Genomic DNA, 26,225 nt, shown 5'->3' with positions numbered 1-26,225 from the left:
GATACATATCAAGAGAGACATTATGTCGTGCATATTGTAATTAATGTATTATAACGATCACATTAGAGTTATAGTAAAAGGCCAATATTTGCCCCATCCAGAGAAATATTTGCAGTCTAGACAGAATGAAGTTATCATTTAAGACTATAAGAGTTCAATCGTATTTTTAAAAATTGCAATTTGAGAATAAAATAAATAAAGTTTTTGAATATTTGACTTTATAATCAAAATGTGAAAAAAAACGTCCTTCTCTTTACTTTTTTCCTCACACCTGAAGCATTTATTTAAAGTTGGACTTTCGCTGATATTTCAACTTGTTTTTTCACATTTTGAATCTCGATGTTTGACTATATTCTTGAATTGTAAAACTTCTGTCTGTCCCTTGTACTCTTCCTTATGTTATACTCAATTGATGAGCTCAGGTTTCACTGAATTAGGCCTAGAGCTTAATAAAAGTGCAAAACTTTTTATTTTGGTGACAAGTGGTTTTGCTTCCGGTTTCCGCATGTCTTATTTGGATTTACTTGACGCAGCTGTGTTTCGTACAGCCAGTGCAGAACTGTTATGATGTGTCAATAAGTTAAAAAGGTGGACGGCACCAATGATGAGAGGGCCCCCCCGGTACCTGAGCAGGATATTGGAGGTATGTGTGGACATGAAGGAGACGATCATGACAGAGAACATGTGCTTTTATTGATTTTCCGTTCAAACCCGCTCGCTATTTTCTCAACCTCTCAGTCAGTCACTCTGAAAAATTGTTATTATCGCTGCTTTGGACATGATGTCCGCCTGATGGCTTGTCCTTTTGAATTTCTTACTTTGTCATCGACATTTCGTCGTTAACCCGCGTCATGACCGCACGTTGTTACAGTGATGCAGAAATGTTTCCTCTCTCTTGTTAGAAATCGCCGCCGTGTTGAATAAATGGCCAAGCAACTGTTTCTCAGTGAGTAGGTATGACTTGCCCCCTCTCTTCCTATCCGCATCAAATGCACGGACACAGACCTGCGATGTATGTAAACGAACAATTGTGACGACACAAACAAGAGTATTTATCACGGTTTAGTCTTTGAGTTTTGTCAGCAGCTGTTTAAGAAGCTTTTACTTCTGCATGTAAAACCGTGACACGTCCAGTGAGCAGGCTGAACAGCTAGCAGGCTAACTAGCTACTTTTATTCCTAGTAACAGAGCTAGAAAATGGAGCTACTGCCCAGCAAAACACTGTCCACAGATGCATGTGCCCGGACAGAAAATCCCCAGTTTAATTAATCATTGTGGATGTTTTTCCTCGGAGTGGGAGACATTTCGACGACATTGTCATCGGGGAGTTTGACAGGAGTGAAATATTCCCCATACTGTACTGTAGCCTACTTGGGTTTTCTCCTCCAAACCAAAGCAAGATGGACTCTCATTCGGCTTGTCTGTCTTGTCAGAGCTAAGATCGACATTTTGCACGGAGATGAAAATGTGTTCTTAACGGTAGAGGTAGGAGCTCATTACGTAGGCAAACAGATCGTTTATTCGCATACCTCATAAATCTAGAGCTGTTAGAGAATCTCGGTACTGTAGCTCAAGACTTCACTCCCAAGACAGACAGTCCGTTCGGGCATCAGCAGTTTTACCTGTGAACACAACCAGACCTCAGCGCAGCAAAATGCTCAGTGCAACTGTGCCTGCTTAATTTGGGCTATATAATGTTGTATGAAATGCATCCACCGGTCGCAGGGTTTTGGCCTACATGTTTTGGTTTTGGCCACAAGGGCGGATCGACTGCATGATTGAAGTGATCGGTAATCACATCAGACAAAATGTCCCACTGTACTTCGACGATGGTGTTGAGGTCCTCTTCTTTGCAGTGTCACTTACTAATGTTGTATTAAAGTTGCTTTGCACACATTTTTCCTGCAGCCGAGCTCGTGTTGTTGGAAAATTGTTGCAGCGATGACAGTGTAACGCATGACTGAGAGCCGTGTCTTGTATTTTATAGGTCATCGTCATTGCATGACAAAGGCTGTGGCAGATTCATCTTCATCACTCATACAGCATTTCCATAGTTTTTTCAGCCGTAAGTATCTCTGTTTTCCACTTGACATCCATATTTACAAACATCTAGTTTGGATGATGTCCAGCAGAGTAGCCATTAAACCATTCATTGATAGCTAATTTAATTTGTGTCATTTTTGGTAGACATCCAGAGCAAGTGCAAACATGCTGAGAAAATCAGTAAATACAAATATACAGAGATGATTGTTTATAAATAAACAGTTTTTTATTTAAACATTCAACAGCACTGCAGCTAATAAGACAACATGGCTGTGATAGGCTGTATATTTTGTATCCAACCCTCTCTGTGTTTTGTTAATGAGACCCACAGGTCAATACAGAGCATGAAGGTGGGAAGATGCGTTTACTTTTATTTTACTTGTTTTCATTGTTATGATGAATGACTTATAATGAGTACAATTGTATAAGTAGACACATAGTAGTAGATAGAAAGGCACATAGTAGTAGATAATAGTCCAGTCTTCTGTGATATGCAAAGCTTCAAGAATAACTACACCAATTTATGTCTGGATAGATTTCCAATGTTACAAGAATGACATCAAAATAGGGTTGTGCCTCATCACTCATTTAAAATGCACTTCGAAAAATGGAAATATTTCAAATACCTAAAGTGGAATTTCTGAATTGTTTCACCTTTATATATTATGGGGTCTTAGTTAATAAATGATTATTCAATCCATAGAATTTGACTCTGTTGGGTCACACACACAGCAAACAAAATACAATAAACTTTAGTAACAGTGGTAGACCAGCAACTCCTGGGCTTACTTACTGATTTTTTCAGTGGAGTCTGGTTGCCTTGGAGCAAGCTACATAAAGGTTGATTCTAGTTATAAAAGCATCTCAGCCTTTAAGAAAGAGCTCTATGGCTGTAGTGACGATCTCTGTAATGTTTTCAGTTTTAATAACACTCAATCGTTCAAAGTTATTGCCATAGACGTTACACTCATTACAGCAGCCAGCTGAAGCAATCTAATGGAGCAATTACAAAAAGTTTTGCACCTGTCAATCATTTACATCCCAAAATAGGTATAAAGGTTAAAAGTTAAAAATACTTTTAATATTCCTTTGACATACACTTGTGAAATGCTGAATAAACTAAAATACATGCTTAGACTGAAATCAAATCATGAACATTGCAGCTTTATATTAAAAACTGTTGTTAAGGAGAACTATATGTAACTGAATGGCTCACCCCTCCCTCCAAATTTCATGAAATTCGGGGGTGGGGGGGGGGTGGGGTTGTTTTTCTGTGATCATGCTGACAAAGTGCACCACAAACATAACCTGCTTGGCAGAAGTAATAGGCTTCAGTCCACACTTCAGAGTGTATGTTACTCTTTTCTCTAAAACCGGAAACAGCCCTCACTCACAAATCGCTTTACAAATTAATTGTTTGAATGCACCAGTTCTTGAGGTCTGTTGCTAATTGGTCACTTTCTGTTATGACTTTCTTTCTGTTATTTTCACCTTCACCTGTAAGTGATGATGCAAAATGCGTCTGATTTCACTTCTCTTTTCTCTCTATATTTCTCTTCAAAGCCACCAGACTCCAGTGATAGAAACAGTTCTTTTACCTGTTCTGCTGGTATCCACACTATACAATAACAACAAAGAAAACCATTGATTAAGGCAGAGGTAGACCAGCAATGTCCTTGTTCTGCAATGTTATATTACTGTTTTCAATGGGGTCTGGAGGCTGTAAAGAGAGTGATGTAGTTCAGTTGTTTCTGCTTTTTAAAAAAAGGATTGATTTGACCTTATTTAAATCAAACCTCAAAACAGTTTCAACAATTCAATCCTTTGGAAACTTGGCACCAAAACTGCAGCTGTTCATTTATTTTTTTATAAATAACATGCTGCATTTTAATATTTCACCACATTTCTACCATAGTGCTAAGATGAATGTAGTCACAATATTCATTGTTCTACTTTTTATGATGCTAGTGGATGGTGTTGTTAACATGTATTATCCATATGTTGGAGATTCACCCAAACTGCAACGAGCCCCTGTTGCCTGCAGCTCTGCATCTCATTGGCCCAATGGGACTGCAAATTCTTAAACTGTTTCACTTACATATTCCAGCAAAGTGGCTTAAAAATCCCTAATCCTGCTCTACTGCTTCATAACAAGAACATTCAAGTATGTAGGTAATTTGTGGCATGGATGAAAATAATAACAATTGTCCTTAAGTGTAATGATTTCTTTGCATTCCAGTGAGACCCTCTGGACCACCCTGTTAACCTTAACTATACTCCCACTGGATAGCCTTTGGTATCAATTCTTCACTTTGATATTCCAGGGCTGCTTTGTAACCTTGTAGACCTTGATTTGATAGTGGGTGGTATATAATTTAAGTCTCTACTAGTCCACCAGTTATAAATCACCATCCTTTGCAGCTCTGTTTCATGTCACTCAGGGGTCTCGCAGTAGGGAGCATTCTCCAAGGCGAGGTAAAAGAGAAAATTAGCTTAGCAAATTAAGGCTAATGAAATGACGGTCAGTGGGGGGATAAGTTTGCTTCTTCAGTAGGTCCCTTGCTCATGTTAAATTAAACCAAATATAGACATAAGCTGCAATTCAGAGGTGTAACGAGACTTTAAGCATGAAATCAAGCCGCCTTTTATAATGCCTTAATTTCTCTCTGCAAGGCAGGGATCATTCCCCATATTGGTATGTATAATACTGTAATAGGGCTGGGTACCAGAGACTTACACAAATTCATCCTGCTTATTATGTTTTTTTACAATGCTGAAAAGAGCATTTACTGTGTGTTGTTTCATATCTGTATATGCTAACTAAAATGTTTTGGAAATATGGCCTCAGGAGAGTACCAGCATGCTTAGAATTTCAGTCCCTGGTATGTTGTAGTTTTTGGAGCTAAACTAAATAATACAACTGTACAGTGATAAAAACATCAAGGCTGCTGTGAATATTGACAGCTTTGACCAAATGTACAAATATGGGCGTTTCATGGGGCAAAAATTGTTCAACTTCACATCTACTGTTTTAAATCAGCCCTGAACATTGCGGACTAATACTGACACGGAGTCGACCAGTTGGAACTTATCTGCATGAAATTTATATTAAAAAATGAATGTTAATTCCCTCACATGTCACAGTGTAACTTTACCTAATATATCCATCATTGCTTATACATCTTCAGTTTATCATTTGAACCTTAATAAGAGACGCTCCCCAGCCAGGAAAACAACGTGCAAATATCACAAATATGTGTAGAAATCACTGCACAATAGATACAGGCAGGTACAACCCACAGTGGGAATAATCCATTGTAAACATACTTTATGATGCATGTTTTTACTGTGCATGTTTTGAGCAGACGTAGTCTTATGCGGGGCCCAAACTGCTGTTTTTCAGGTGCGGTAGTATCATGAAGGGTGGAGGAAGGGGTAAGGAGCCACCTGTTGCAGGCGAGGTCACTGGCAAGCGTCCCAAACGCAAATGTCTGCAGTGGCACCCACTTCTCTCCAAAAAGGCTCTGGATTTCTCTGAGGAGGAGGAAGAAGAGGACGAGGAGGAGCTGGAGAAAGTAAGTGAAAGGCCATTTAATCACCTATGTACACAAACTGAAAAACAGTTTAATCACATTAGTAAGAAAGAAAACATGAAACATCATCTCACAGCATTTGAATGGGTTATTAGGAGCCTGTGCTGTGTGGCCAGAACCAGGGCCTGCAGGTGCAGTGTGGAAGCACAACAGAGGAAGTGGAAGAGGATTCCAATGAACAGCGCGCACGGCGGCCAATGAATGCCTTCCTCCTCTTCTGCAAACGCCACCGTTCCCTGGTGCGGCAGGAGCATCCTCGCCTGGACAACAGGGGTGCCACTAAGATCCTGGCTGACTGGTGGGCCGTGCTGGAGCCCAAAGAAAAGCAGAAATACACTGACATGGCCAAGGAGGTTAGTCTGCCCATTGCCCTTTGCAACACTAACATTTTTAACTCTCTTACAGAAACGCATTCCCCCCCCCCCCCCCCCCCCCCACCCCATTTAATACCTTATAACCAATTCCTTAAAGAGCTGGTGAGACCATGTTGGTGACAAACTTCCAGATTGTCTCTCTAAGCTTAAAAATGTTTTAAAAAAGGTGAAGTGGAAATGAGCAGGTGGGTGGGGAAGGTCAGCTGAAGGGAAAGGCAGATGTCAAGAGAAACAGGACATCCTTCCCTACCAGGCAGCGTGCTAAACACATGGGTAGGCCCAAGGAGGGAACTTGGGAACTGGGCCTTAAAATGTGACATGGAAAAACTGAGCAGACAAGGGAATGACTGACATGGAGTTGTGAGGGAGGTAGGGCCTGTCAGCAGCTCATGAACTCCCATAAGGACAGAGGCTATTTTTTGTAAATGGTAAATGGACTGTACTTATATAGCCCTTTTCTAGTCTTTGCGACCACTCAAAGCTGCTTTTACACTACATATCACATTCACCCATTCACACACTGATGGCAGAGGCTGCTACGTAAAGTGCCCAACTGTCAATCAGATATCACATTCATACACCTCAACCAACTGTACAGGCATTGATTTTCAGGTCATCAGCTTCTTAATGTGAATGAAGAAGTTCTACATGAACCACGTGAAAGTTATTTCACATGAGATATTTCTGACTTTTCATACTGATTTGAATTGTGGCAAATTTTCAGCCAAACCAGATTTGTGTTGTCGTTCTTTTTTGTTGCCAGACAACTGTCAATTAAATTTGGTCAAACCACACCCACACAGTACCAACATGCTGCATAGCATGTTAGCTTCATCTTAGCTTCAATCTTTGAGGATATTATATCTGTTTTTTAGGATTGCTGTGCCCTCATTATTAATGTTTTAGAAAAACATCTAAAAATGATTAGGGGGCTTAAGGTTTTGCAATTGACGGAATCATTTCTGGATATTCTTGCAGTACAAAGACGCCTTTATGAAAGCAAACCCTGGCTACAAGTGGTGTCCCACCACCAGCAAACCAGTCAAGAGTCCTTCCTGTCAGCCAGTTGGCAACCCCCGCAAAAAAGTTTGGTCCTTCTCTTCCAACTCATCCAAGGACTCCACCACTGCCAAGAAAGTGCCCAAAACAGACAGCATGCCACAGTTAAACTTTGCCATGGCAGGTGTGTATGATTACAGTTATGACAGCAGCAACATGATAAAATGTAGGCTTATTTTTTAACCACTGTCATTCTTTGTCAGATCCTACGAAGATGGGAGGCCTTAGCATGCTGCTGTTAGCTGGGGAACATGCCCTCACAAACAGAGAGGTGGGTCACTGTTGGAGGCCACCAATGAGTGCTTCCTTCTTATGCACCAGCTCACCCATAGGTGGCCTTAGAGACTAATCTCTTATGTTTGTGTAACCTCTAGCACAAAAAAACCTTTTGTGTTTTTTACATTATGCATTTGAATTTCAGGACTTTTTTATGACTGACTGATGCCTGTTTTCTATTACCTCTTTAGATTCCTTCCAGCACTAAACCTAGTTTACCGGACACAGCACGCGAAGGGAACTCCTATCCAGGGGATGAGGAAGAGGTGTGTTCTAAGATCATAATTCTCTTCCTATGCTCTGTACATGTATGAGCAGATACTTAAAGGGTTGTATGGAAAGCCCTTTTAACAATTAGTCAGTGGGGTTTATTTTCATATTCTGTATACTGCTACTCCTTTTTCTTTCTGAGGTAAATATTCAATCCACTTCATTTATCTGGCAGCTTTAGTAGTTACTGTTGAAATTCAAATTATAATACAAAATAAAATCAACAAATAATGTTAATGTAAATGCTCATGCATTTATAATGACTATATAATATTATGATTTTTATTCTGAAATTCTGCACAATTACTTATTTCACTTTTAAGTCAAAGGACTGTTGGAGCTGGGTTTGTTTACTTTAATGTTTGGTTTTTAACACTAATTTATTTATAATTTAATATTATTTATTGTTATTTTCTAATGTACAGCAGAACTGAGTTTTTTTGTTTGTTTGTTTTAATCTTATATCAATATGCAGATGATGTCTGGGACCATACCCAACAGAGCGCCTGGCATTACTGAAAGCAGGGTCAAATCTGCCCTTTCCCCACAGGCAGAGGTATGACTGAAATTCAGCGATGTGACCTGTAATAACTGATTTATTTATATACAGAGACAATATCTACAAACCTCTACTGCCTTTGGTCATGTAAAATTTGTTAATGCATACGCAACTTTAGCAGTTGCAGTCAGAAGCTGCCCTGTGGTCCAAATCACAGTGTCCTTGCTCTAACATCACTCCCGGTTAGCCATACAGTCTGATGAGGACAACCTATGTAAAGTGGAAGTATATTGGCGACTAATTCTGTCATGTGTCTTTTTCGTCAAAAAGATTGTCATCCACGATTGATGAACTTACTGGACACTTTCCCCTCGCTCTCTTTCTCTCTCAAACCTGTCCCACGCACACACACACACACACACACACACACACACACACACACAGACATCACTGGTCCCTCCTGTAAATGCATTGATTGAGGGGTGACGTTTGATCTTCTTATTCTGATTTGAAACATTGTAAGTGCAGCTGTGTAGTGTCGGCCTCACTAGTCGGGTTTGATCGTTTTGATAGGTAACTATGAGCCTCCTTCACACGCGGCTTTTGGGTGACTTTGTAAAACGTGCAGCTCATGATGAATGTAAACATGGTGCAGTTAGAGCAGGTGAAGCTGTGCAGAGATAAATAACTGAAGAGAAGCAAGGTGAGCAGATTAAAGTAGTTTGTGAACAACACTATCAAATGGTGGAGACAAATGAAGCACAGTTATAATGGAATTACGATCTAATTTTCTTGATGTATTGTTCGCTCCAATACCCTCCGCCTCTTCCCTTCCCCCGTCACTCACTCACTATGAATGTTCCTGACTATTTCCTGCTGCTTTCACACATCGGCTGACATCGGCTGGCAGGAGAAAGTCAGAATTAAAAATCTGGCCATTTGCATTCACACATGTAGCCCACTAGGGGTGAGCGATATGGCCTAAAATTTATATCCCAATATTTCACAGAATATCGATATTCTTGATATGAAATAAGAAAACTAAATAATGTTTTGTTTGTGATTTCAGGCAGCAGCATTTATTCATGTGAACAAGATAAAGTGCTTTGACAATTTCCCTTCTTTTCCAATGAGCTTGGGGGGTCTAGGAGAACATTTTGGCCGTAAAAGCCCAAATTTGGTTGCTTCTGGCACATTTTCAAAGGAGAATTAGGCCTTTTTATACATGTTAGCCCACTCTGTGCCCACCCAGTCAGTGTTCGCGTTTGGATCTACATGACAACATAGAAACACTGCTGTAACCTTCTACTACAAGCTGTGATATGCTTAGAGACATCTTACTTATTAATAAGAGGTTTTTGATCTGCCACTGTAACAACCGTCCTTGTATGTTATTAATTTTAAAATCAGTAAACCGCGAAGCTGCCTGCTTTATTATTATTTATTGGCTATGCTGTAAATGTCAATTAGCTTCGATGGTAATCTTCAAGAGAAATGAAGAAGAAAAGCGAAATTTAGGCTCTATAAAGGTAATTAATTGATTTGTTCATTCATTAAGCCCATCAATGTCTGCGTGGTGTTACATTTTGTAATGCCTACTGCGCAGGCATCACGGTGCTGCCACCGGTGTTTTCCGGTGTTTTCTGAAGCGGCACGTAATGACGATGACCGCTCTCTGTGCAGTAAAATGCAATTGTTCTTCTTGTCTTCAGTTCTTTTGCTAATATCTATCATACGCTTAACTCTGCTGTCCATCAAATGTGCTCTCTGCTCTCAGCTGAGCACCCCCGCCTCTCCACACTCACACACTCCAAGCATGCAGGGGCGGGGTTTACACAGACTGACAGACATCTCTCATGCTCGTATTGATTTAAAGTGGAGGAGAGTGCTTCTAAAATGAACAGGAAAAGCAAGCCAAGCTAACTGTGAATCTGGAGCTGTTTTTGAGCATGTTGGCTCTCTTCAGAGGGCAATCTAAAAAACTCAACCCTCCTCCACTCTTTAGATTTATTTTACCACCCAATGCTGCACATTGTAAAGCTCTGTAACTTATTACAGTTATTACAGATTTTTAGATATTATAATTAAGAAGTACATTATGGTCTGTATTGTCCTAGGTGTAAAACATATCATTCAGTCAAATCTAATCATTTTTTGTAATATATTAGATGCACTTCCAGCTGTGTAATATGGACATACCTGGATCATGCATAAAAGATAAATCCAAAGTGAACTGAAGCAGCTTCTTTTAGTTTGAAATGTAAAGTTTAAACATGCACTGAAGCTCACAGTGAAAAGTGAGTGGCGGAAAAACCTGCAACATATGCCACATGCCATAGTTTACGTTACTGTTACTATTGTTAGCATGTTTAAAGTTTCAAGTTTTCATATGTAGCGTATTGTGTAATCTGAAACTCTATATTGCTCATAGTGAATATTGTCAGGAAGAGAATTAGTGAGGGGGCAGAACTTTTTTAAAACCGATTTATCGGGAACTCCAAAACCTCCTCTGGAGAAGGTTAGGTGTGCAGCTTCAGTTACCATGCCGATCTAGCCAGGTTGAAAGAAAGCCACTTACCGCTGCTAACTCAGGCCTCAGACTTAACATATGCTTTATGTTCACAGATGTCTACGTCCGCGGCACCTGAAGGAAAACCATGCAGACAGTCTGCTCTCTTCCAGCTTGCTGAGGTAAGGCAGTTTGCACATTCACAGCTTCATATTATGATTGTCAAATCAGTTAAATCGGATGTTTTCTCACCAGTGACTTTCCTGAATGTAACGAGCTGCTCACTAAAAGCTGGTCATGTTAATCACGAGTCGAGAGCACCCCGACTCCACCTGTGTTTTTTATTATTTTGTTTCTTTTGTTTTTGATCTGTGTCAGTGCACACAGTGTCACAATTTCAGCTTCACACGTTTTTATCAGGAGCCAAGTTATCTGCAGAGGTCTCCTCACTTCTAAATCCCTTTTTCACTTCTAAACAGACCCAGTGATTAATATTGGTATAACACGAAAAAAAAAAAAACGGACCCCTTTTGACACAGAGATTCACCTCTGTTATGTCCCTGTTACTACCCTGCAGAACAACTTCACCTCACCATTCTGCCTCCGGGACTTTTATTCAGAGCGCGAGGCGCAACAGAGGCGCAACAGTCCCGCCTTGAACATGCGTTGTTAAAGGGGCTACTGCAGGGGTCTCAAACGCAAGGATACAATTATATCTGGCCCACCAGATATACCATATCATAACTGACCCGCGGGTATACAGCACGCACGCGGCTGAAACTACAAATCCCAGAATGCACTGCAACAGCGGACGTGCCAATCAAGACCTGTGAGCACCGACCGTGTGAGTTGGCATTTCTGTGCAACATAACGAAGCATCTCGTGTAATCATGAACATGTATGATGCAGTGAGAGTTTAACAAGCCAAGCTGCACCTGTGGGAGACTCAGATGCAGCAAGGAAACTTGGGTCCCTTTTCATGTTGCCAGACAAGCCAGGTCTTCGCCGCTGTGTTTCCAACTGCACGTTTTGCTGATAAACTGAGCGGACCTGGCGGAGTTCATTATTTCATTTGCCAACTTTGGAGCTCAGAAATTTAAATTTGAAGTGCTCACCTGTAAAGCACCTGTAAACATCCAAATAGAGCTGATAGAGCTCTGAAACGATGCCCCAAGCTCCGCCTACAAGCTGCTCGAATTCTCTGCATGTTTGGAAGAACATACCTGTGTAAGCAACTGATGCACACCTTCACTCCATCCTGAGAGTGTCCACAGCTCAGAACCAGACCCCAAACATGAATCAACCTGAAGCCCAGAAAAGATGCCAAGCATCTGGCTCAGGCAAACGGGCATAAGAGCAGAGTGCACTTAAATATATGTTTACTTTTTGCACCTTTTCCTGTAATTCCTGAACATTTTCACCAGATTGGTCACATTTGAAATATTCTTATTTTCTTGATGGAGTTGTGAATAAAAAAACAGAATATTTAAGATTTTCATGACAAAAAATATAGTTTTCTGGCTGTTTTTGATGCCTGTGATAAAACTTTTTTGGAAATGACTCTGCTGATAGAGAGGGAGACATGAACAGATTAATAATGCTGATGTGTCTTATTTTAAATTTGATATTTTTTGATGCCCTTGGTTTGTTCTGAATTCTATAAGACGTCTTTGGAGCAGTAAAATTCATATTTCTGTATGACTAATCTGTCATAATACATCTGATAAAAACGTGCTTATGTCTGTTGTCCAAGTAATGTTGACCCCGTTCGGCCCTCGTCTTTTTAATTTCGGACCCCTCTCTAACTGAGTTTGAGACCCCTGGGCTAATGTCACTCGGATGCCTTATCCGCGCCCCCTCTTGCTTGTTTGTTGTTAAATTAGGATTCTTTTAGTGTTCATCATTTCTAAGGTTTTTAAAGAGACCGTCCACAGAAGTTGTCTTTACTCATAAACAAGGTAACCTGTTAATTAAAACCAGTCAAAGCACTGAATAAAGCAGAGGTGTGCTGTTCAGCCCAGTTAACCTTTTTTAAAATTTGGATTTAAATTAAATTTAAAGTTTGTGAATTAACTAATGTTCATCATTTGATTTCTTATTTTAACCATATCTATGTACATGAGCAGATGATAGATTATCACCATTTGTGTAACATTGAGGTTTTTTGTTGTTTTTGGTAAGATGTGCTTAGCGTCTGAAGCTGGAAAGATGGACACAGTTGTATCTCAGCCTGAGGACAGCTCTTCTAAAGCCTCTCTCCAGCAATCGACAGTCAAACCAGAGATCAAGGAAGAGATAGCAGGGACTGACGACTGTCCTCCCTCCTCTCAGACTTCAGCCCTCTCACCTCTGCTCTCCTCTTCTACCTCCACTGATGCCATTCCCCAACAACTCAGCAGCCAAAATGCACGTGTCAAAAACAAGAGCAAGAAAAGAGAGACGGCCAAGTCAAATGATGAGGATGAGGTCCCCGGCTCAGCACAGAAGTTCATCAAGAAGTGTAACCACGCAGAATCAAATGTGGACAGCGTCTTCAGTACCATTGAGGCAGTGGCCAAAGGAGCCTGGAAGGACACAGAGGAGAAGCCCAAGAAAAGGATCCAGAGCAGTCCGATTGCTGGAAACTCTGATGGGCCCAGAAAGAAGAGTAAGCCCAAAGTCAAAACCTTTGTCAAAGACAAAGAGGAGGAAAAGGAGGAGGATAGAGGACAGTACAGTTCCTCTGAAGCGGAGGTAAAGGAGGAGATGACTGATGTTAGTACCATGGCAGAAGCAGAAGAAGCAAGTATTGGAAGCATTGACCTTCAGGGCAGCATGGCAGAACCCTATCACTCCCCCTGCAGCCCGTCACCTGCTAAGCTCAAAGAGGAGGAGAAGGAGAGGTCGACTGAAGGGGCCTGCGAGTCCAACACAGAGAACCGCGGCTCCAGGAAGTCAGAGCGGAGCTGTAAAGGGGCTCTTTATAAAACCCTGGTTTCTGAGGGGATGCTGACTTCACTGAGAGCCAACATCGACCGAGGTATCCATTTTGATGCAAGAAATTATAGTAACATGAGGCATAACCCTGTTCATATTTAATATATGATGTTTGTCTGAACTGTTGAACGTGTCTCTACAGGTAAAAGGGGTGCTTTCCGTGCCTCTGATCATGATGCAAACTGGAGTGATGACAGCTGGACAATTTCTCAGATGGGACCTAATAACCCCAAAAAGCTGAAAAAGTCCAAGTCCAAAGATGAATCTTCACAGAGGTAAGTTGTGCCTTTGTATCACTTTATTGCACTGTTCTGTATATAACACATGTACATATTAGTCATTTACAATAAAAAAAATATGTTTAGTTTAGTTTATTGTTAGTTTGTCAGGGACCATTAATCTCAATTAGTGAGAGGCGATGCATTGCAAGCAATACAGAATACAATATATAATTAAGAAATACAGAATATGATTGAGATAATAAAATCAGATAACAGCATCATACCCACGTATCCTAACCTAAGACCTCCCACCCTCCCAATCCTCCCTCCACTCTCACAAATAGCATACTACCATATGTACCCACACCCACCCACTCTCTCTCATCGCATGCACACGCACCAAATAATTGTCTTCTGTGTACAGTACGGAATCTTGACAATGACAGATGGATACCTAGACATTATCAATCAAAATTAATGCACACATGATAGGTTTCTCAGAATCCATTTTTTCAATTCACAGGGAAAAGTTTCATAATTTGTGCAAGTTTTAAAATCTGTGTGGATCTTGTTCCACTCCTTCATGACCCTTCATGAAAAGGCAGATTGTGCAAGGGCAGTACCTCGTGCATGCAACAAGAATGCAACACTGCCCCCTAGAGGTTGACTTGGAGCCCTGCTCATCTGCTCAGAGCAGAGTTGAACAAATCCCTTAAGGGCTGGAGGGCCGATATTGTGAATTATTTAAAAACACCAACCGATCGGATGAATACATAATAAAATTTTCAAATGTAAAAATACCTTTTACATTTGCGATGAAAGCTAGTTTCGATGCTCTCTCTGCTTCCCCTAAGGGCCTAGACTGAGATACTTTACTGATCATTTCAGGGAAATGTATTATTTTATGTTTTGGCACTCCACTTTGATCTTAATGTTAAACTTCACTTGTCAGCCTAGGGAAACTGGAGGAGGAGTTTGAAAGGAAGTTTAACAGCCTTCCACAGTACAGCCCAATGACATTTGATAAGAAGGGGACAGCTGTCGCAAAGAAGAAGAAGAGCGACAGCTCCACTGTCCAAGAAGAGAACTCCAAAGCCGTGAAAGGTACAAAGAAAATCAAAGATTTCTCCACTTAATTCACAGTATGAATATGTTCTTTAATATCCCCCATCTCATTCATGCCCCACCTCTGCACCTGTTTGTAGAGTCATATTCTTCAGCCCAGTGCTGTTTAAGACCAGTTCTCTGTTTGTTCAAACTAAAACATTTGGACTCCATAACATAGCATTTCCATGCTCTTTTTTTCTTTTCTTTCTTTGCTGTATCAGGGCCATCTCCATCTCAGAAAAAGACTTCATTCCACAAGATTGTTAGGAAGCACAAACACAAAAAGGAGAAACCAGATGCAGTGGACAAAGGTGAATCAGAATGTTGATTTCTGTGCATAATAAAGCAGGAACGTGAACACATTCCTCTTACGTACACCGAATACGGCATTTTTTATAAAAGAATATCTAGCTGCTTGCCTTTTATTTGTGCCCCCAATTTTGGACAAAGCAGTAAGTGTCATCTCTTTGCTGATCTTGTCTTGTACATGCGTCTCATCCTGCTGCCTTGAAGCTGTCGAACATATCACACACCATGAATCTTTGCCGTAGAAAATGTTAAAAAAAAATGCATGCTAATTGCCTCGCCTGACACCAACCCGCTGGGCAGTGGTAACAGGGATTAATAATAATCTTTCTGCTGATGGTTTTGTTTGCTTTTGGAGGTCGTATAGAGACATTGGTATTAATTTCTGTTTTAAACCAATTAAAAACTTCTCCCAGGAGCTTTAAGCTTGAACTGGCCCTTCACTAAGTCCCGCCCCCCTTGGTTACTGTTGCTACGCCTGTCAAGCTTTAGCACTGGCATATAAATATTATGGAGTTTTCAACTATAACAGTGAGAGATGTTCCAAGGGAAGTAATAGCAAATTTCTGGAAAAATAGTTCCCAAATATCAAAGAGAAGTCGACAGAAAGAACAACATGCATTCTGATATAATCCGTCAGAGTGTTGAGAATGAAGAGGACATAAAAATCGAGGCAGAAGCTCAGTGCTCCCAAAGCAAGCGTCAGACACCCCACGACAATTCATGTGAAGGACGGTCAGATACAGGAACAACAATCAATCAATCAATCAATCAATCATATTTTATTTGTATAGCGCCAAATCATAACCAGAGTTATCTCGAGACACTTTACAGAAAGAGCAGGTCTAGACCGACTCTTTGTTATGTTATTTAAAGAGAGGCCCAACATGAATCCACCATGAGTAGCACTTAGCAACATTCGGCACATTGGCAGAAAAACTTCCTTTTAACAGGCAGAAACCTCGAGCAGAACCAGACTCATGTTGAACAGCCATCTGCCTCGACTGGATGGGCCGAGAATGGGATAGAAGGAGATGCAGGATAGAGACAGGCAAAGAGAGCAACAACAACATATGTTCTTGTTACATGAACAACAACAGACACATACTTATGGTTACAATGCCAATAATAGTGGTAGACTAGGGTGAAGATTGGCTAAATAAATAAATAAATAAATAAATAAATTAGCGAGAGAAGCAGAGTAATGATAAAGGCTGAGGTAATCGTAATTGTATTGTTATACTATTTAGCATTAGCAGCAACAATAATGATACTATGGGGAAGACTGATGTTCTGCACAGCAGGCTAAGTCAATATATTGATATATTGTTTCATTTTAAGCTAATGTTTAGTTATGACTCCCTATAACTTTCTTTATCTAAGATGTTTTAGCCCGTTGCTAGCAAAACTAAATTATCCCACTTTTTCATTTTGTTTAAAGCACGTCAGGATATTGCTCGCATAACGTGGGTTTGATCCAAACACCCGATCTGGATTAACTTATAATTAATATTCAAACGTCTTTCTTTGCTAACATGCAAACCTAGCCAAGTTAGTTAGTGACTTAACTTAGAGCAAACAAAGGAATTTTTGTTGATCTAAGCTGCGAGTGCTGTCTTCCACAATTCATAATCCATGTCTGACATCTCTCCTCTCGAGTTTTTGGCTTCAGAAAAGCAAGAAATATGACACCCCCTCTAAACTTTGAGGATATCTGCTGTTGGACTTGCAGATTCAATATGCACACTGTTTGGCCATTTCTCCTTGTTCTGAAAGCTTGACAGAACTCCCACACCTAGTTACGGTTGCTAACATAGGATTGGACAGTGGCCGTTCAAGGGAGGGGCTTAGCCAAGGGTCAATTGCAGAAATACAGAGGATGAGATTAAAAAATGTACACCAATAACATAATGACCACTGACAGGTGAAGTAGATAGCATTGATTATTTTGTTACAATGGCCCCTGGCAGTGGGTGGGACATTTCAGGCAGCCAGTGAACCCTTTGTCCTCGATGTTGACGTGTTGGAAGCAGAAAAAATGTCGAGGGCCAGATAGTGATGGCTGGACGACTGGGTCAGAGGATCTCCAAAACTGCAGCTTTTGTGGGGTGTTCTCGGTCTGCAGCGGTCAGTACCTACCAAAAGTGGACCAAGGAAGGAAAAATGGTGAACCAGCGACAGGGTCATGGGCACCCAAGGCTCATTAATGCACGTGAGGAGCAAAGGCTGGCCTGTGTGGTCCACTCCAACAGAAGAGCTACTGTAGCTCAAACTGCTGAAAAGTTGATGCTGGTTCTGGTAGGAAGGTGTCAGAACACACAGAGCAGCACAGTTTGGTGCGTATGGGGCTGTGTAGCCGCAGACCGGTCAGGGTGACCATGCTGACCCCTGTCCACAGCTGAAAGCGTCTACAATGGGCACATGAGCTTCAGAACTGGAGCAATGGAAGAAGGTGGCCTCGTCTGATGCATCACGTTTCATCATCATGTTTTCTTTTACATCATGTGGAAGGCAAGGTGTGTGTGCATCGAGAATATACCGGTGGATCGTCTAAAAATCTTCAGGTCTTTCAAACCTGATGATTTTGAACGAGACATGACATCAGAGGCAGGCGTCCTAGATTGAGGAAGAGTAGTTTAGCAAGCTCCCTGGCCTCCACCAGATGACGCGTTTTATGTAGTCTGGTGGAGGATTTTTCAGGGCCCATTGGAGAAACGGACAGCATCCTCCAAAGGCACAGAGAGAAATTGCATTTTTAATGGCATAATAGCATGATAGGACTGAGGTTGAAAATCGACGAACTGGCCCTTGAAATCTTTTGCTTCTAGAGACTGTACAGTATGATTCCTACAATTATTAAATGTTCAGATTAATAAAACAGAGAAAAACACTGAACAGAGCAGTTTCATGTACAAAATGTTGTTACCTCAGTTTATTTTTTGCGTCAGGATTCCTTCAGTTTTCGTTGCTCACAAAGTTTCAAACCATGAGTTGAGTTATTTCCAAGTGTCTTCCTCTCCAAAAGAAACTGACCCAATAACTAAAACCTGGTGAAACATTGCATGAAGCAGTTTCATGTTAAAAATCAGCAGTCTTCAACGCTCTTCAGCAAGTCACCATGTTCTTTTTCAAGGGAACAAATGTGGAATCGCTTTTCCATGTCTTACTTATTCCTCCAAATGTGGTCGCTCGTTTTTTCGCTCTGTTCTTCATACACTCGAGCTGCAATTCTAATTGGAATGCACAGATTTCATCGGCTGTGTAGCAAAACATGAGATAACTTAAAACCCCAAATTCAGGATACAAAAAATCAATAAAATAATGTCAAAAAAAGTAATGATTTGTATTTTAAAGGAAAGGATTCAGGAATGTTTGATTCCTAAGAAATATTTATAAAGATGTAGCTCTTGTGGCCTGTGGGCAAGCGTTCCTCTTTCATCTGGTTAAATCACAATGGTACTAAACAAGTTAATCAACAACTGTTGTCTTTCCAACAAATGTGTGCCACTGATTTTCATCACAGTCTTTGTGCAAAGTTTAAGTCATTGACATCTTTTCTGAACCCTCTCTCCACAGCAGTGGTACAGAGTGATTCCTCCGTGCTGGATTCAGTTTCCAAAGCCAAATCATGTGCCCCCGTTGCCATAATGTGCCCAGACATGCAAGGCACCACTAGTATGGAGATGCTAGTTGGTAGCCAGAAGAGGAAGGCTAGGAAGACCAAGATCACACACTTGGTGCGCACAGCTGATGGCAGTGTGTCTCCAGCTGAGGGTGAGTAATAAAACACTGATTGATTGATAAGTAAGTATTGAACGATCCAGCTGTATTGTGTAATACAAAACATGTTACTCCATTATTTACCTCTCATAATGTGTGAGATGTCAGCCTTTCCATAAGCTGTATTTTACACTGAACAAAAATATAAACGCAACACTTTTGTTTTCGCTCCCATTCTTCATGAGCTGAACTCAAAGATCAAAGACTTTTTCTATGTACACAAAAGGCCTATTTCTCTCAAATATTGTTCACAAATGTGTCTAAATCTGTGTTAGTGAGCACTTCTCCTTTGCCGAGATAATCCATCCACCTCACAGGTGTGGCATATCAAGATGCTGATTATATTTTTGTTCAGTGTACATACAACAAAGGCAAACTGTGTCTAACAGCTCGGAGAGGAAGTACATGAAGCCTGGCATCTTCAAACTACAGCCACAGACTTGTGTATTTACATAATACCAACCATAACCACACACTTTATTTTTCCTAGCAGATGCTGATGTTTGGTCTCATCAAATGCTATTTCCTAGTTAAAGCAGGTCCTGTCTTGTGAAAAGCAAAGAAATTCAAATGAAATACCAAGATAATTTAAATTCTGCTCTTTTCTCTTTACAGAGGAAAAATCTAGGGACCTGACCCAGGAACAGGATAAGAAGCCATTACCCCAACAGAATTTATGCAATGAAAAAGGGTGCTACAGTAATCCTAGAGCAGAGGAGGCGGGGAGGAGCACGGTACCACAAGAGCTACCTGCTTTCTTCAGCCTTGCAGCCCTGGCTGAGGTAGCAGCCATGGAAAACGTACACAGGTAGGAACAGCCAAGCTTCAATAGAAGATGTTACAGGATGCTGGAATTAGGGATGCGCACTTTTACTGGTTAACCATTAACTGACCGTTAAGATTTTTAACCAGTTAATACTACCAGTTAAAAAAGACAAAATTGTATTTAATCGTTTAATATACATATATATTTGGGAAACACACTTTTTGTTGTTGTTAGCTGAGCTGAGCCTGAGAGGAGAGCAAAATGAAACAAGCAGTTAAACAGTTAAACAGTTAAACGAAACTTAACATTTGCACAAGAGGCACAGCATGTAACTCATTAATTATTTAAAACTCCAGACACGCCGTCGTCAGGTCCGGACAGGATCTTATGTTTATTAAAGTTACCATCAAAGAAAGGTCGGCTGTAAATGTTTATGACATCATAACAGAAAGGATTGCCACAGAGAGAGACCTTTTGGGTACGGAAAGATATTTTTTGTTGACCACAAACAGTTGTTACATCGCACTCTTCAAAGGCTCCAGACCTTATTGGTAAATACATGAATTACCTCTCAGAATAATACCCCTTTCCCACATAAATTTAGCGCATTACTACAGGTTTTTCAGACCCGGGAAGACGCACTTATACACACCGATTGTCTCTTTTCCCTTTTACAGTGGAGTGTACTCCTTTCTGTCTCTTTTTTGCTGCTTCACTGTCTGACGTCACAAACGCGCCCGAAACAGTGTTAGTGAACAGTGAAGATGTTACGGTGGTTAGGTCTTTATTGTATCTATTACTCATTCAGTCAAATTTGGAACGATGTTTGAGCGCTGCTTGGATGGAGGCGGGCGGAGTTTAGAGCAGAGATGAGAAGGAGTCGCAGAAGTTACAGACGGAGCATAGCATCGAGCCAGAAAGGGGGCAGAGATTAGCGTGTCGACCCGGGTTTTGTGTTCCCATCAATGCCGATCGGAGCCGAGGCGATAATTACCCGGGTCTACTGCAGAGTCATTTGAACTGGGTCTGAATGCAGATTGTAACCTTTCCCACTAAGCAAAAAAGCCGGGTGTTAGTGGGAAAGTGGCTTAAGGGAGTTGCTGGTCTACCAATACTTCATCCGAGTGGCCTGAGTAGTAATGTTATACAAGTTTTGTGTTTTAAATGGTTAATTTGTGTACGACACAAAATTTATTTAGTACACCTAACAGCTTGAGGCAGGGTTAAACCAGCACCTCCCTTCAAGGTGAAATGCAGTAACAGCTGTTTCTTGTTTAAATAAAAGCAGGTAGGTCCATCTCTGTGGAGATCATTTCTTAATGTGCTCAAACAGCTCAGCCAGTCTCAGCTGCCAAACGCTCAGATCAGGTGCACTTGCCAGTTGAGCGTTTCTTGGCTGCCAGCAGAAGTAACTTATTCGATACAATTTCAAAACCTTTTTGTAGTTTATGGTCATTTAACACCCATTATATGTATGTATTTAGACCAGGTTTAAAATACGAGATTTCTCCTTTAAGCTTTAGTTTTAATTTGATTTACTGAAGAAACTATTTGACCTGGCTTTATTCTGTTTTCATGTTCTGCTTCAGAGGCCAGAGAGGCTTGGCTGAGAGTCAGAAGAAAGAGCTTGCCCAGACTCCTGTCCTCATCTCCTGCGCTGATCAGTGAAACTCTGCTGCTTTTATGAGAAGCCACAACATGGACACTGGAAGTGGAGCTTTACTTTCCTCGGTGGTAACCCTACACTAAAGGGAGACTTGATCTGGAAGCTTCACCCAAGGACACCACATCCCGTCTTGTGGTGAATTTACTTGAGCTGGGGTCTGTCGGAGAAAGAGCCCCTCTCCTCTGTGCTCTTCGCTATCTCAGTGTTTCCCCTGAAACCTTCCTTTGTTTTGAGGAAGGACGCCTTTTCTGAACATCTCTCACCCCCCTTAGATGCTCTGTTAGGGCCTGTGGAAGAACCAAACTGTCCCCCAGTGCATGGCTTCCCTTGTAGAGATGGATTTTATGGGTTAATTGTACACCGTTTTAAGATCAAGTCTTGCAATTAAAAAAAAATAGCATTTTAGGTAAACCCAACACGGCATTGGTTTTATAGGCGAAACACAGCTTTCTGTTACCTTTTTACCTCACACACACGCCTACTGAGGACTTCCCTCCACCTCTGCTAGAATACCTCTGTATTTAAATAGCTCTGGTCCCTTCCTTTCCTTCCAGCTTCAACCCAAAATGACTTTAACCAGGGTAAATGATAATGATGGATAGACTTCCATTTTCCAACTACTTGCTGAGTGTATCCCTTTGGTACACTAAAGTGGAGTTCTTAAACTACTATGAAATCATGGTTGAGTATTTGTACGTTAAGATGATGCTACTGTAAAACAGTATGTGGTAGCTATATATAATCACGTTAGACTGAATGTGTAAGAGAAGACCTGCACATACCCTTGCATCTAAACTAGAGTTTGCTATAGCTAAGGGTGTTTGTAAGTCATGTTGACCAGTAATAGTTGGTCCTAAAGTTCCCTGTCAGGCTTAAAAACAGCTTCTTGTAATGGGGAGGTTGTGTGAAAGTGATTTAAATATAGCCTTAACCCTCCCAGTTAGACCTGCTCTTCCACCACAAAGCCCTCAAGATTCCTGCTCAGCGCCATCACAGTCCAAAATTTGATGTTAACCTTTGGGTAGTGAAATGCAGTTTTTGTCAATACTTGATCTTATTGCAGTTTGCGTAGCAATTAGGAAGGTAGACTATTTGTGTGCAACTTATTTACTGGAATAGGTATATTTCTTGTTTGTTTATTACACAAACACTGCACTAATTTGTAGCCGAGGTTGCTCTTGGAAGGGTGATAAAATGCTTTGTCTCCAGCGGTCACAGTGTTCTTACACCATAGCCTCTCAGTAGTGTCTACAATGTCCTTGGGACATGGCTAAAGCCAGCCACATAAAAGGTAAGTTTGACAATCTAAATTTATTATGTTTTATGAAATTGTTTTATATTACATGCCTCATAAAATGAGCAATTCGGAAAACAAAGCATGTTATGCTATGGTTCCTCTCAGAGCAATTGGAGACAGAGCATTAGAAAATAATTCCCCTGTTTGTTTCCCATCGGCCTTTTGAGATTTTATTGCCAAGTAATGGTCTACTCAGAGGTCACACTCAATCAATGTTATTTTTAGAAGTATTTATATTTCGACTATGTGTTCTTTTTTCTTGTTATGTTACTGTTTGGTCCGTATCATTCCATTTCCATGCCTCTGTCTTGGCCATACTTTTGTTTACAGTTCATCAGCTGTAGTAGTGAAGAAAAAGGATGGATGCAGTTAAGCTCCAGGTTTGTTGTCTTCCCGAGGGTTGATGGAACCTGTTGGAGCTGCCACAGGCTAATGGAGGTTAACTAAGAGCTACTCTTACTCTCCAGCAATACCCCTCACCTCCTTACCCAGCAGCCATTTGCTCCTCTGTGTAGACCAATACTTCATCACATTTTAAGTTTAACCACACTTCTAATTTAATAGATATTTGTTTTCTATTTCATCATTCTTTTTTCCAAGTGTGTGCATGTATGATGCTCTTTTAACTAGGTCCTCTTTATGAACTTCAATTATTTTTTCCTGAGGTCAAGATTACTGGATTATGAATGTTGTTAAATGAGATCAAGCTCATAGGTGATGCATGTTTCTATGCTTACGTGCTAAGCAAACAGGCACTGAGATAAATGCACCGTCTTTAGACATGAGCCTGTCTCTTCACCTCTGGAGGTGTGTGTTTGACTGTGACTGCATCACGTTTTTTGATATTTGTTAAGATGTGTTCAGTGTGCATTTGGACACTTTCTGACAGGACAGACAAAAAAAAATAGGTCTTAGAGAACTTGTTTATCTTTACATAGTATTTTCCTAAATCAAAGCATTGTTACATGGTAATAATGTTTTGCTTATGTAAGCCCTTGTGTGCGAATAGTATGTGGAAAAAATATCTATAATTCCTCTCTAAATTTGTCGTTAAAATTTAATTAACTAACTGCAAATGTTTCCCAACTTAGCTGAAGGGAAATACAAAATGCTTTACAATAATTCTAATAATAACAATATATATTTTTTCAGATATGAGAGAAAGTTACATCAAGGTTCTTCCACTGGTGGACATCAGTGTCATTCTTTGCCGAGACAAAGAAATTGTCTTCCCCCAAAATAGAGATCTATTTGCTTATAGCAAGTGAGTTTATTGACATTTGCCAAAGAAAAGGGAAAGGTATATTCAAACAGACAACCTGTTTTTTTTTCTGAAAGAAAGTAAGCTTAACAGTTGCACTGCTTTTTGTAGGTGTGTAAAACTTCAGGTAACAATATCAGCACAATTCATCCTGTGTATCTAATAGGATTCCCCTGGTGTTTGAACCCAGAGTTGGAAGTGCAACAAAAGGGCACCACTCAATGCCTCTTTTAATACAGTATTTGCACCTTATGACCCTAACCAAAATAATCATGGTATTTGAAGAAAAAGTATAATTTTTACCCTCTCTATGGAAATTATGCATTTTAACTATTATATATTGAAAACTCCAGTCAATATCAAACCCACACATCTACCAAACAGCCATAATATTGTCATTTCCCCCCGCCCTCACTTTTTCTATCTAGAAATGCTTCTATAAAGTTGAAATTCCTATATTAGTTACCGAAATGACTATAATACCCTATTGTGCTAGTACTGTCTTCTTGAATGTAATCATTTTGTACCTGTATTTTTCTAATTCAGTCTTGATTGTACTGTATGTATGCTATGATGATGTACTGTTCCTTAGGTGCATAGTTCGTTACGACCAACAGGATAGCTGCTGCGCTGCGAACTTGATGGAAATGTGTGGAGATTTGAAGTCCTAATGACTTACTGTACCTTGTGAGCATCCATGAGACTGATAACTGAGAGATTCTTGAGTTTTGAATGGTAGGAAAACCGCTTTTCCTGGTTTGCTTCTCTTTCCTTTATGGTAAAAGTGAAAGTCTGTTCAGGACAGTTTATAAAACAGGGACACTCCTGCAATCAGATAGAACGATTGAATGCTTGAGTTTCAACTTATTTATTACTGTTCCTTTTTATAGGTTTAGCTGAATAAAAAACAATAAAATATACAACTGAATATGCATCCATTTATACATGAACATGTATAAGATTATCTACCCTTTACTGGAATGTAGATTATGGCTTTTTTGTGAACAAGAGGTTATTGCCAGATCTTTAAAGTCTCAGTCCTCTGATAGTTTGTACAACGTGTTTAATCTACTTTATGTCAATAGTAATAATCATGACTGATATGTTTTTTGATTGTTGCAGCCCAGTTGTTAAATGCAGCCTTGCCTTACTGGAAACCCTGCTTAGTGAGGGATCCCTCAGTCACCTTTGCGCCCTCCGTACCCCACATCACCCCTCCCCACCCACAACTCTTATGTCATAACACTGTTTGCTGATGCAACTATTATTCCTTTTACAATTTCTGCTGACGCAACTATTACTTCTTGAACACCTATTAAAATAGCATCTATTCCATCTGTGTGAAAATATTTTGTTGTTGCTGTTTTTTAAACACATCAATCCATTCATTGAACAGTAATATGCTCCTGCTGCAGCTGGACAAGGCACGGCTCATCATCTCCTCACAGGCTTATGTTGTAGTTTCAGTTGAGTCCTCTAATGGCAGAACAAGCTCCCTTGACAGATTAGCTCTAACTGCGAAGTTGATTAAAATACTTTTTTTTTTACAATAGAATTGTTATTATGTAATATATATTATCAGATGTAATGTAATGCATGTTTATACTTATTTCCACACTCGTACAGAGCTCCAGTTAAACACTGTTGAACATTTACTGTCGTTCTATTTGTTTAGTGTTAAACCCTTCAACCTCTGCTCTGACAGTTGACAGAGGTAAAAAACAGATTAAAGAGTAAAAACTAAAACTGTTTGGAAATGTGTACTTTGAAACAGAAGACCTCTGCCAGGGAGATAGCCACTACCACACCAACAGGGCTGTTAAACTTACTTCGAGCTGGCAGTAGCCTTACCCCAATGAAGAGACAGAGCTAATGAGCTGTAGCTAACTGAAATGGAGAACTCTTTCCTGGGAGTGAAATATATTCAATGTGAGAACTTGAAGGTATCATCTGTACTTCCCTAAATGTTATTTCGGTCGAGAGGCACATAATAAACATAGGTTTGTAAGAATCTCCACAACACCATGAAATATGATTGAATGACATAAGACCATTGTCATTAAATATTTCAGCCAGTTCATAAACAAATGTGATTGACCATGTTGATGGTGAAAATATGAACAGGAACACTGCAGATTTTTGCTTATTTAATGTTGACATCTTGACATATAGTTTTTTCCACCCACTATGAACTCTGAAATGAAGGAGTGAACACCAACTGT

At 40.3% G+C, this 26,225-nt stretch overlaps 1 protein-coding gene across 3 annotated transcripts; it reads left to right on the top strand.

Moving 5' to 3' along the window:
• Positions 1-556: 556 nt before the first annotated feature.
• On the top strand, positions 557-25,338 carry LOC138603174 (HMG box transcription factor BBX). 3 transcript variants are annotated; one of them, XM_069674874.1, is made up of 15 exons: positions 557-643; positions 5,447-5,618; positions 5,732-5,989; positions 6,989-7,193; positions 7,273-7,340; positions 7,537-7,611; positions 8,091-8,171; positions 10,740-10,805; positions 12,805-13,642; positions 13,742-13,874; positions 14,773-14,924; positions 15,149-15,238; positions 18,810-19,007; positions 19,629-19,821; positions 21,369-25,338. In XM_069674874.1, the coding sequence occupies exons 2-15, from the start codon at positions 5,460-5,462 to the stop codon at positions 21,445-21,447; spliced, it is 2,595 nt and encodes an 864-aa protein (XP_069530975.1). In that variant the 5' UTR covers positions 557-643; positions 5,447-5,459; the 3' UTR covers positions 21,448-25,338. The 3 variants fall into 3 exon arrangements, with proteins under 3 accessions (XP_069530975.1, XP_069530991.1, XP_069530984.1); XM_069674883.1 differs by lacking the exon at positions 557-643 and adding an exon at positions 1,996-2,065; XM_069674890.1 differs by lacking the exon at positions 15,149-15,238.
• Positions 25,339-26,225: the final 887 nt, after the last annotated feature.

Source organism: Semicossyphus pulcher, unplaced genomic scaffold, assembly GCF_022749685.1.
Source record: "Semicossyphus pulcher isolate SPU_LCO1_2020_fin unplaced genomic scaffold, fSemPul1.0.p SCAF_10, whole genome shotgun sequence".
NCBI classification, from domain to species: Eukaryota; Metazoa; Chordata; class Actinopteri; order Labriformes; family Labridae; genus Semicossyphus; species Semicossyphus pulcher.
This window is presented reverse-complemented; position numbering and strand designations above follow the sequence as displayed.

What these genes read in the sequence shown, in the direction of transcription:
- LOC138603174 (XM_069674874.1), top strand. Translation starts at nt 5,460, where the DNA reads ATGAAGGGTGGAGGAAGGGGTAAGGAGCCACCTGTTGCAGGCGAGGTC. An exon ending in GTTAAACTTTGCCATGGCAG is followed by an intron (nt 7,194 to 7,272) that starts GTGTGTATGATT and finishes ATTCTTTGTCAG; the next exon opens with ATCCTACGAAGATGGGAGGC. An exon ending in ACCAGATGCAGTGGACAAAG is followed by an intron (nt 15,239 to 18,809) that starts GTGAATCAGAAT and finishes CTCTCTCCACAG; the next exon opens with CAGTGGTACAGAGTGATTCC.